At 39.5% G+C, this 11,883-nt stretch overlaps 1 protein-coding gene across 1 annotated transcript; it reads left to right on the top strand.

Moving 5' to 3' along the window:
• The first annotated feature begins 327 nt into the window (after positions 1-327).
• On the top strand, positions 328-3,096 carry coq7 (coenzyme Q7 homolog, ubiquinone (yeast)). The gene is made up of 6 exons (XM_008409169.2): positions 328-489; positions 759-937; positions 1,535-1,649; positions 1,812-1,951; positions 2,400-2,468; positions 2,639-3,096. The coding sequence occupies exons 1-6, from the start codon at positions 405-407 to the stop codon at positions 2,714-2,716; spliced, it is 666 nt and encodes a 221-aa protein (XP_008407391.1). The 5' UTR covers positions 328-404; the 3' UTR covers positions 2,717-3,096.
• The last annotated feature ends 8,787 nt before the right edge of the window (positions 3,097-11,883 follow it).

Below are 11,883 nucleotides of genomic sequence, written 5' to 3'. Positions count from 1 at the left end.
TTTCATTGTCAATCATAAATAAAAAAGAAAAACATGTTACATCACACACCGTGAGGCAAATAGGCCTTAATCTGTATTGCATCTGGTCATATATAATTTGAGTCCTCTTTTGGACTTTACTTGAAAAAACAGCTTGGTTGATTCCAGACTAAGAAATGTCTGAGGGTATTTTAATCCCTGTCTGAGGAACAGACTTCAGTAAATCCCGCTTTAAAAGGTAATTTAATCTAGTAGAAGTTGTTGTCCAACGTTTCGTTAATTAAATGGTACAACAGCCTGCCATAATGGGGCGCCGTCGTAAAGCGCGCATACGTCATAAGTGTGCGTTTGGTTTATCAGCTGACGCTCAATGTCCTCTTGCATGTGTTTTTCTACGGTAGCAGTTAAATCCCTCACTAACTATAATGCACAGAGCAGCGCACACGGCTTTCTGTGACTGGCCTCAGTTTGTCAGACCAGCGATGATCCGACAGAGTTTAAAATGCACAGGTGAGCTGCTGGTTTATCAGCGTGAAGCTAAAATGCTAAAAACACAAACCTAAGATAGCCATGATGTAACTGTCAGCTTGGCATCATGACATTGTCTTTGAAGTTAGATTGTGAACGTGCTTAAAACAAAATTTAGCTGTTTGATATTACTGAAATATTTTTTATTCAGTATTAAATCTGCCACTATTTTCCCCCTGCAGTTAGAGATGGACACCATCTTTGAAGGATTTCCTCAAGTTACTCATGTTTACATTATAATGTTTACACAGGCTGCCTCCAGAACAGCGCTCGTGCCTACAGTGTTGTTCCTGCGCCGCGCGACAGCGCGGAGAAGGAGATGATGCACCGGATGCTGCGCGTGGATCACGCGGGTGAATACGGTGCTAATCGCATCTACGCCGGGCAGATGGCAGTGTTGGGCCGGTCCAGAACTGGACCACTCATCCAGGTAAACATGCCATAGAAAACCTACAGGTGTCAAAACCCCATTATGTCTAAAAGTAGGTTCGTGAGCGGATCGTTCAAAAGAGTTGGCTGTCACTACAAAAGGTCTCATGTTAAAGAACATTAAAATATATTTTAAATAGTGCAGAGGTCGTATATGCTGGTCAAAAATTGATAGTTGGAGCATTTTAAAAAGTTCCATTCTGTGGTCATGTATGTTTCTCAATTTATATTGAAACTTATGAAAGGTTATGCCCACAAATAAATAAATAAAAATGTTCAATGCTCAAAGAATGACACCATCATCAGTTTATTAACCTAGCAACTGCTTTTCTCAGCCAATATGTTGTTCGGTATTTGAGAATATTGCATTTAAACCATTAATAACAGTGAGAAAATGTTCACAGTAAGACCAAAAAAAAAGACTTGGGGTTTATAACTTTTCATTTGTCAGATCAATTTTTTTTATTAGATATGTACTTAAATATTTTAGTAGATTTAAAAGAAATGAATCAAAATTTATACTTTTCAGTTAAATTATTTTGTCAGATCAAGCTGAATGGTACGAGTAATATTTTAACCTTTTTGTTTGTTTTTTAAGCAAATGTGGGATCAAGAAAAGAAACACCTATCAAAATTCAACGAAATCCTTGCTGAGAACAGAGTTCGACCCACGGCTCTCCTGCCACTCTGGAACCTGGCTGGGTTTGTTTTAGGTTGGGGCAGCAGATAAATATACAGTGTCTGTATAGCTGTAACGTAGACAAAAAAAGACAATAGATAAGTAAAAACACAAAATCTCTCTTGACACAGCTGGTAAAAAAGACAAGATTACCGTTTTATTTGTATTAATCTCTCTTGTTTTGCACATCCTCCAGGGGCGTCCACTGCTCTCCTGGGTAAAGAGGGGGCCATGGCATGCACAGTGGCAGTGGAGGAGAGCATCTCTGAGCACTACAACAGCCAGATTAGAGCGCTGATGGAGAGTGACCCAGAGAGATACACTGAACTGTTACAAGTGAGGGCCACACTTCAGATGTTTGTACTTTGTGTTTAACTTTAAGCAAAAAGGTATTCGAGCAAGACCCCTGCAAACTGACTGAAGCCAAACTCAACGATGACACTTATTAACAATATTTTATCCTTACTTGTTTTATCTAAATCGAGACTAGGAATAAAGTCTGCAAATATTTGAAGTTGTTCAGAAGAAGTTGTTCTGTGCCGTATGTCATGTAATATCTATAGTTGACTTGATTAATTAACCTGAACTCGGTTCTGTTAATGATAACGCAAAACTCTCGTATTTCCTGCCTGATCGAATAACATTATTCTCCATGACTGGTTTGTTTAACATCATCAAGAAAACGTGTGGGACACATTTTTTTATGAACAAATTATACAATTTATTTAGTAATCTGCACCAAGAAGTGATGTAAAAAGTGTTCATTTGTGGTTCCCTTCAATAGGTGATAAAGGAATTTAGAGATGATGAAATGGACCATCATGACACTGGTTTGGAGCATGACGCCGAATCAGTAAGTGCATTTCTATTATCCACATGAAAGTTTTCTCAACAAATCATGTCTTGGACAGTTGAGTCTTCAATCCATATGGGTGATTTTAAATAAACATATTTAATATAAGTACATACAAGCTGTGTAGTTTTAAAAAAGTAAAATGTGTTTCTTGTGTTTATTTTTTTCAGCTACCTGGATATTGGCTGCTAAAAAACGCAATCCAGCTGGGCTGCAAAGCTGCGATATACGTTTCTCAACGTGTCTGAATTTTAGCTTAAACACAACAGAATTCCTTTTTTTTTTTTTTTTGTTCTCTCTGTTGGAAATGTTTGTTTGACGCAGTCATCGATGAATGAAGGACCTTGTGACGCAACACATTGTTGTACCTTTACCAGATGTGACATTTGGTATACATACTTTAAAAAAAAAAAGACATAAATAACTGAGTTCTGACTTCATCATTGCGATGCATTGATTATGCTTCAATTTATCTGTACAGCTGCTTAAATGCATCAATGTTATTTTCTCAAATGTTTGGTTTTAGTATTGCATTATCAGGAAAGCTAAAACAAATTTTTGTGTTGTTGGTGGCAAAGTTGGTTAACTCTCTTTAAATAAATAAGTCCATAAATTATGTTTAACATGATGTTGCATCATTTTCTGTTTGTCTTGGTCAAAAATGTGAAAAGCTTAAATGCACACGGGATGTTGATGCTCACGCTACACCCTTCCACTCATCTTTCACATGTAATAGTTCATGAATCAACTTGTCATTCATCTCAAGCCGCTAAGCGCACAGCTGTTCAGGGTACATTAGGCCACTGAGCACAAAGCATGGCGTAAACGCAGAGAATGCCCAGAGCAATTTGTTCATAAAATAAATGCTCTGTACCACAAAATCTGACATACCACAACTAATGAAAAAAATACATTAGGCGACATGTAAAATATCTATAGACTTAAACTTTTTCACACTTTGCCACTTTACAGAAAAAGCTTAAATGCCGTCAGATCTCAACCAGATCTTGCTGATGAAAAGTAATCATCCACTTTCCTCAATTTGCTCAAGTTGGGTTCATCACGATACAACCTGGTCGACATGTAGGTTTAGGATCATTGTCCTCCTGGAAAGTGAACTTCCGCTCCATCCCCAAATCCTCTGAAAAGTTTTGCTCAAGGCTTATCATATCTGATGAGCATATCTTCCCGTCATCTCCGCCCTGCTGAAGAGAAGCATCATGATGCCTCCTCCACCGTGTTTAACCATGGAAATGGTGCATTCACTGGTTATCTTTTTACTACGCAATGCATGGCATTTTGATGGATTAACCAGCTTTGGGAGTTGGGACCGAATACAAATGCATACCAACTTTTTGGATTTCTTTTGCAAAAAACTTTCTCTTTCCTTCCACTTCTCAATCAAGGACTACTTTCTTTTGGTCAATCACACAAATCCTCCCCCCAAAAAAATAGATTTAAGGTTTGTGATTGTAAGGTGACGATGTGCAAAAGTTTAAGGCGTATAAATGTTTTTGTAGTTACATGATCAGCTGAGGTCAGTCGCCACACATGAGCGACACAAGACAACGGGGAGCCGTGAAATTCAAAGGTGGATCGTTTCGCATCGTCTCTGCCCCAGATTAATGGCGCTGAGAGGTTTACAGCGAGGTGTAACTGTTTAAATAAAGCAACACATGTACAGCTCCATTCCTAGCTGCATTCTGGGTGACGAAGTCACCACCGCATAAAGACCAGAGTGATGGCTCCGTTAAAGAGCTGATATTATTAACCAAAATTCTTTAATACCACAAATAAATGAACAATGTCCACCATGTAGTCCAAGTGTCTGGTAATGCCTGCACAGGCACATTTTAAGACAATCGAAGAAATCATTCCTGCTCCTGTAAATGTCAGGAGTTCATGTGCACGGTTTCTCAGAATCGCTTCCAGAGGAATCTGCTGAATTACTGACTCAGAAACTGGCAACAACAAGAATGTAGCGAGCAGTAAAACTTTTACCAAACTGTGACTGTCTTGCTATCCGTGAATAATTGATGTTGTAAATTTTGAATAGCACGGACAATACAAATCACCATACGTCATTAAAGCTTTCGGATACAGACTGTAATACTTTTTGGCTCTTCTACCCGCAGTCTGTCAGTCTTTCGGCTTTGCAGAAGTTCATAGTGAGTAATGGGTAGCATGAAAATAGTCAGATGGGAATTTAGCGGATAAAGGTGAGCTTTAATATCCTAGCAAAAACACTTGATGGTAAAAATGACAATTTTCATCCGTCACTTCTTTGTTTTATAATTGAATTGATATGAAATGGGGGTGGCAATGGCAAATGGAATATTATACATTTCCTTCCAACTTCCCTCATTAAGTGCAGTCCATTTACAATTTACACTTGGGGCTTCAACTCATGAGCTTGTAGTTTTACCATATTAAATAGAGAAATAGAGAACTGTAACATAAGGTAAAAAACTGCTCAATTTTCCCCTTTCAAATAACTGTTTGAATAGTTGTAAAGAAAATGGATGCATGGATAAACAAGTGGAAGAAAACGAAACAATATGAACCATATATAATAAAATTATATTACACAAATTTTACACTTCTTGCCGTTTATGATTGTGACATAACACAAGGCACACTAAAACAAAATCATATGCTTGTTTTTAAATAGAATGGAAAATAATTAATACAGCCACATTCTATAATTAAATTAATATTGCTCTTCTTTATCACCTCCGTGTCACTAGAGAGGCTCAATCATCGTAGAGGACTGATTCGTAACTTACTGATTTGTTTTATGCTGCAAGACATACGCTGTTCATCTGTTTATGTGACTAGTTAACCCCTGGAAAAATCTCTGGTGAGTCTGAGGAGTGAATGTAGCTATGAGAGCGACCACATGTCCACATGTCTTCATAGCGTGAGGTGACAACACATGATGTAAAGGGCTGACATCATTTCAGCTGGAATCTCTGATTTATGGTCTGTCATGCAGTGACATCTACCATCTGCTTTGAAGAAAGACAAAAACAACACAAACCAAGGTCAGTCTTCTAGGAAGGTTGGTCAGTGTAAAACGTATTTGTTGTCTGAATGCTAGTGGCACAATGTTTTCTACATATAATGAAAAGAAAAGTAATAATAGACTACAGATGTCTGGCAACTGCAGTCCAAAAGCAAGCATAAAAGTTACATTCGTTTTTGTAACAAGCTACACACAAAGAAAAAATAATGGATTTAGATTGAAATGTAGGCAAAAAGATACACCTTTCACAAATTATATAACAAGAATATGTGTGGTATGAATATATGTATGTGTTAAATAAAACCCAAATACTTATCTACAGCTTTGATAAATCCCAAGTATGAATATATTTAACAATATTACAGAACATCTGTTTACAAAACAAGATGCAATTAATTTTGCACCAACCAATTGACCACTTTGGGGGCCAGTTTAGTGCAAGAAAAAAAAAAAATCAGAAACAAAAACTTTTTCTTTGTCTTGTCTACCAACATTACTAAATTAGAGTGATTCTCCCGGTATCACGTAAGACCCAGTTGTCGCTGAGTTTGTTTCAGCTTTCAATCAGACGGCAGAGCTCACGCTGAGTGCCAGAGTTAAGCGTTGCGTGACCCTCTTCAATAATATCTATCAGTGCAATGACAGGCCTGTTGGTTTGTTCAGCATAACTCCGAGGCCAAGCTAATGCCATGACATGAGACCAAAAGACATTCAAAAACACGCTCTCTAGCACAACAGGGCATAACTGAAGGTTGAGAACGAACGCTTCTCCAGCCCGGTCAAGATTACGGTTCAAACGTTTGCAGGAATAACTATATTAGTATGTTTTTTAATCATTAGATTATTTTTTTTCAGTTTAACATTTACACATTTTTTAGCTAATTAAAATCAGAAAAATGTTTTTGTCCATTTGCCATTAGTCTCCTTTGTTGATTTCTCTGAAAGTCCAATATACTAAATTTCATCAAAATATTGTATAATATTAAAAAAAGCAAAGAGCATCATGAGGACAAAGATGGGTCAGGGATCAGGATGTGTGGGAGAATAAAGCAGGGTTAGTTTATACAACTATACTCCACGATTTAAATATTTCATGGTTCACTGCTCAGTTCATCCACTGCAACTACAAGCCTATACAGGAAATTTGGAAGTGTTCCATCAACTCCTACGGAGTTAAATTCAACATTTTGAAAGTGTCTATTTTGGTCCACTCTGGATGGTGTAGAAATTACATTTTTGAAAGTGTTATTTGTGATATAGTTGAATTAACACTCACAGTAGTTGAAATTAAACACATCAGTGTTGACTTACTCAACACTAGTGTATTTTGTCAGAACACCATGAACGTGTTAGTGTAACACAGAACAGTGTAAAGTATATATATTAATATAGAAATCTGAGTTTTGAAATACTACTGGCAGGGTATGCTGTGGTGGCGCGGGGTTTAAGCACAACCCTCATATGAAGGCTCTAGTTTTCAATGCGGCTGTCGTGGGATCGCTTCCTGGTCTTCCCCTTCTCTCATTACCCACTTTTTGTCAATTTACTACCTAATGAAAGCCACTAGAGTAATTAAAACCTTTTTTTCCCCAGAAACTACTGGCCATCAATAATCCCCAAATTCATTTTAAGACATTAGATGCAACTTGAATCTACAAAAACACCAGTACCATTTGCAGTATGTAATCTGCTTTCATTTCAAAACATCAAACATCAAACAAAGGTCATTCATTCATGGTACTTTGCACTGAAGGTGAAGTGTGCTTTGAAAGTTCATTGGAAGCGGCCATGGATGGTCTTGTAATCACTGATGGTGAAGTGTCTTTGGTGCTGCTCTTGTTTTCACCAACATGAAGGAGGAAGACTTCCAGCCTGGAAGCAAAAACAGGAAATATAGCAGAAACATTAGAATAATAAATAAATATTTTTAAAATGAAGTTTGAACAAAACTAATCAGTGTGTGTCACCGTCATATTCATTCAAATTGCTCTGCCCACCCTGTTTACAAGATAAAGCATAAAAAAGTCAGAAATTATTACTAAAGAAATTAGTCAGCTTATTGAAAAAAATTGACAGCATTAAAAGTCGTGCCAAACTGTCTGAAGAAATGTGTTGAAGTCATCATAACAGGCTTCAGTGACCAACATGACACACTAACAAAGAAAAAACATTTTGGCAGTTTTTAGATATGCTACAGGTATAAAATACCAGAGTCAAATGGCTCAATTGCCTCCTCATTGCGTAGATGTGTTCTCCAGAGTCCTGCTAATCACTTAATTATTGTATTCAGGTGTGGTGCAGCAGCGGCACATCTAAATGTTGCAGGACAGTGGTCCTCCAGGCCTGGAGTTTGACACCTGTGGCATAGATCAAGCCAATCCCCCATTTTGCAGCACAGCCACTTCCCCGTTTTGGAGTCTACAGCCAAAAACTTAAAGAAAACGACCTCCGCAGCTAAATAATGTTAACTCAAATGGCCTCCAGATTTTCCTGATAGTTTCAATGTTCGGTTAAGATAACAAATAGTCATATATACCATGATATCCAAACAAATAAACATACGTTAAGCGAACTGTGTATATGAATCGATACTCTTGCGTAAACTGAAAAATAATGCCTCCATAAAAAATAGTCAAAAATATAATCATTTTAACATGGAACTTACCTTGTTATAATAATCTCCACACAAGACGCCATACTGCTGCCTCTGCTCCTCCAAACATGTGACGCAGTAGCGGAACAAGACGGAGTTGGCCGGGGGGCGGGACTAAAGACCGGGCCCAAATAATAAAGCTCATGATAATTTAACTTTACAATATGGACATGCCCGCAATAGCGGAGCTAACAAGTTTCATCACCAGAGAGAGCGGCTTTGTCATTTTTGAAGTCCATCTGACATGAAGTACAACAAACCAAGAGAAGAACAGAAACATCAGGCTGCAGGTCACTAATGAAACAACACAAATTCAAAACATGCTAACGTGGGCCGTAGAAATGCTCTAGCTAGTTTGCCATTTGTTGCCAAGTGACTGATGATGACGTTGGTGACAAGCTTTACCCAGAATGCACCTGGAGACAATAATGACGACTCATTTGTAGTTTTGTGTGTCATAAAGTTAAATATAAGAGTGAAAATAAAACCAGTCATGTAGCACAACATTTTATTCAATATTTAACACCCACTATGTCACTAAAATCAGTCAGTCAGGGCTCTCCTTTCCAGTTCTTGTCAGATGTGATTAAAAAAAAAAATTGAATCCCTAAAGGCATGTTCTGCCTCCCATTTGGGCTCCCTCTAGGTCCCCTCTGCTGCAATTCTGCTGCTACCTGTAGCTCCTTCCCTGAGGTGTGATGTCACAAATATGTTACAATTGTGGGAGGAACTGTCTGATGTTGATTTCTAAATCAACATCAGACTGAGTTACTGTTGGTGTTAATTTAGAAATCAACAATGGAATGGATTGCTTTTTGTTGAACTCTTTAGTGAGTGTTAGGGAAACTAATACTCACTAATACTCATGTTGTTGAATTAACATTGTATTTTTAACATACAACACTTACACTGGAAATCTAACACTTTTGAATTTGCTGTGTACCGAGGTTCCTTATCTGAACTAAGTACTGAGACCAGGGCCGCATTAATCAGACGGGCAGCAGTGTGACCCCATGGTAACTCTGGTAGAGCTCAGGTGGAAAATTTGCAGCAGGATGGACAAAACTTGTGGAGTTTTGAGCTCCCCAAATCTGAATTTTAAGGAATTGTGGCAAGAAAACGATAAGTTGTTGTTATCACAGCATACAGACAGTGGTTACAAAGTGGCTTGAGGACAATATAGTCATTGTTTTGACGTGGCCATCTCAAAGTGAAAAATGTGCTATGAGAAGCTTGTAGGAAACCCAAAACAGTTGACCAAATTGTTTTGCAAGAGCAATGCAACCATACAAGCAGAAAATGTATGGAAGCTTATGACACTTCAGTCATTAATAAATAAGTCTCTGACATATTCTTTCTATCATTATCCATTTTGGTAATTCTATCTGACCTAAAACGAAATGAACGTGGCCTAATTTAACTTCAGACCCTGAGGAACAAAAAACGGAGAATGTTTCATTTTGTACAGTGTATGTGAACTTCTGGCTTCAACTGTATGTCGTTCAAGCTGGTTATGGTTATCTCCAGAGTATGCAGGATTACAGGTGTGACACCTAAACTCCATGCTGAACATATTTTCCCCGGCTGGAGGTGTGTGTGGCATGCTATTAAGATGGACAAAACGCACGGTTGGTGGTGAGGGGATCAGCAGAACGAGGTGAACCCTAAAACTCTTATCGCCATCCGTCCCCCCCCGCCCCTCTCTAGGCATCACTGAATCCAACACCTCATATCCCTGCTGTCGACCCCTCCTCCATTCATCACTGTGATGCATTGGCCGTTTGCAGAAGGCCCCTAAACACCTGGTTTCATGGATGGTTTCGTCTGCGCCACCTGCTCGCCTCCTGCTGCGGCCCAGCACCTCACGCCGGTGCTGCTAAGGCTGTCTGTCATGCTCGTTGATTCAGTGTTGAGCTCTGGCGGTGTTATTCAACCCAGGTCCCATTTCTCTCGCCTGTGGCTTCTTTTCGTGTGGCTTGTAAAGATGCCACTCTTAACTCCCATTAATCACAATCCTGTTTGTTAAGTTGCGCACTCCGCTGCCGGTGACGACGCCGATTCAGGGAGATTCTCTGATTGTCGACGTCACGAATGAGGCAACGAGGAGCGAGGCGAGGTGTGATTGTTTCAGCAGTCTTAGTGCCATGGGGGGAGGGGAGGGGAGGGGAGTTTTAATGTTTTAATGTGGTGTTCTTGGTGTGCTAAAAGATAAATCTTTTGATTGTAGCACTCTTGGATTTTGAACCTACAGCTCGTTGGGTCGTGACCTTTCTCTGCCGCGGTGCGGTCACAAGAATCCAGCACATGACTGCAGTCCCTGGCTCGTTGTTCTTTGAAGTTATCAGCCGAGAAATATTCCAGCTCACGGCCGAGCCCTAAGGCTCCCGAGGCCGGCGATGACACACATGCTGAACAGACAAAGTACCCGGACCACCCGGGCTTTAGGTGTCCTGACCTTGGAGGCTGGCTGTGAAAAATAACAACACAAGGGGAGAAAGAATGCCTCCAATGTTGTGCAGGGGGTCACGCTACTGCCCCATCAGGGTGAAGTTCAGCATGTCTTATGATGAGGCCCTGATGATTTATTAAAAAAAAAAAAGTTTATCAGCAGTAATGGACCCCACTGCCAAAGTGTGTCGGTTCTGTTTTGTTATGTGTTTTATCGGTATGCTCAACCTAAGTGGGAGAGTGTCTGACAAGATGAATCGTTGGAGAGCATAAGTTCACTTTAATCTATTGATCAAAAGCCTGGTTCGAAAAAAAAAAGATATCATTCTGTCCTCTCCAATTTTGAAGAAAAACAAAAAGTCTAGTAATGCCTCCGCTTTCTATCGACATTCTGGTGAAACAATGATAGATTTACAACAAGTGCTTTCATTTTTCAGCTGTTTCAGGTATCTGCTAAACAGATTGTTGCGTTGATTTCTGGGAAGACAGATGGTGGTGTGCATGCTTCAGGACAAGTGAAGGAATGAAGGATTGTTCAGCTCAGTAGATCAAATTTGCTATAGGCCTTGGCTACATTTGCACTGCGCGTGGGTGTATAGACTCACTATAATTTTTTTTGTAGCAGCTTTGTTTCTCTCTGGCTATTGTTGAAAGTAGATGAAATACCACAAGTATCTTAAAAATGGGACAGCGTTTTAATCTGCCCTTTTTTTATCATCTCTTATGCGATTGTACAGCCCCCTTCTTTTCCGATACCAAAAGTCAAACGATCCACCTGTCAATCAGACTCATTTGGGCTTTCATCGATTGGATCAATTCTATCTTGGATTCTGTGGTTTATTCATCTTCACATATTTAGACACGTACACACACCGCAGTCTTCGGACTTTTTTCAAGGTCCCACGCAGTGCCTGTAGCACCGCCCTGTAGCCTTTGGCCTTCCAAGAGATCATTATTTTCCGTGATTGACACTTTGGGATGGTGTGCATTTCATTGATGAGAATTTTAGAGCCCTGCGGCTTGTGATCCTTCAGCCATCGTTGGTACGTCACCCTAAGGCCATCTGAGAGAGGGTACGGTTGCAGATCACTTTCAAATACTCTGTCACTTTCATCACCAGAACCCAACAAAACTAACCAGCCGACCCGGGGAATCCGCAGACACTGACCTGGACAGGCAAGAAGCTGCAGGTAAAGACAGATCATCTGCACTGCACAAAATCTTTTACTTTGTAGGTTAGAAATGGTTAAACTTGACTCGTTTAGGTTCAATCAGAGGTTTTGGAGATT

This window comes from Poecilia reticulata, linkage group LG1 (assembly GCF_000633615.1).
Source record: "Poecilia reticulata strain Guanapo linkage group LG1, Guppy_female_1.0+MT, whole genome shotgun sequence".
Lineage (NCBI taxonomy): Eukaryota > Metazoa > Chordata > Actinopteri > Cyprinodontiformes > Poeciliidae > Poecilia > Poecilia reticulata.
The sequence above is the reverse complement of the archived record's forward strand: the minus strand, read 5'-3'. Positions and strand labels throughout refer to the sequence as shown.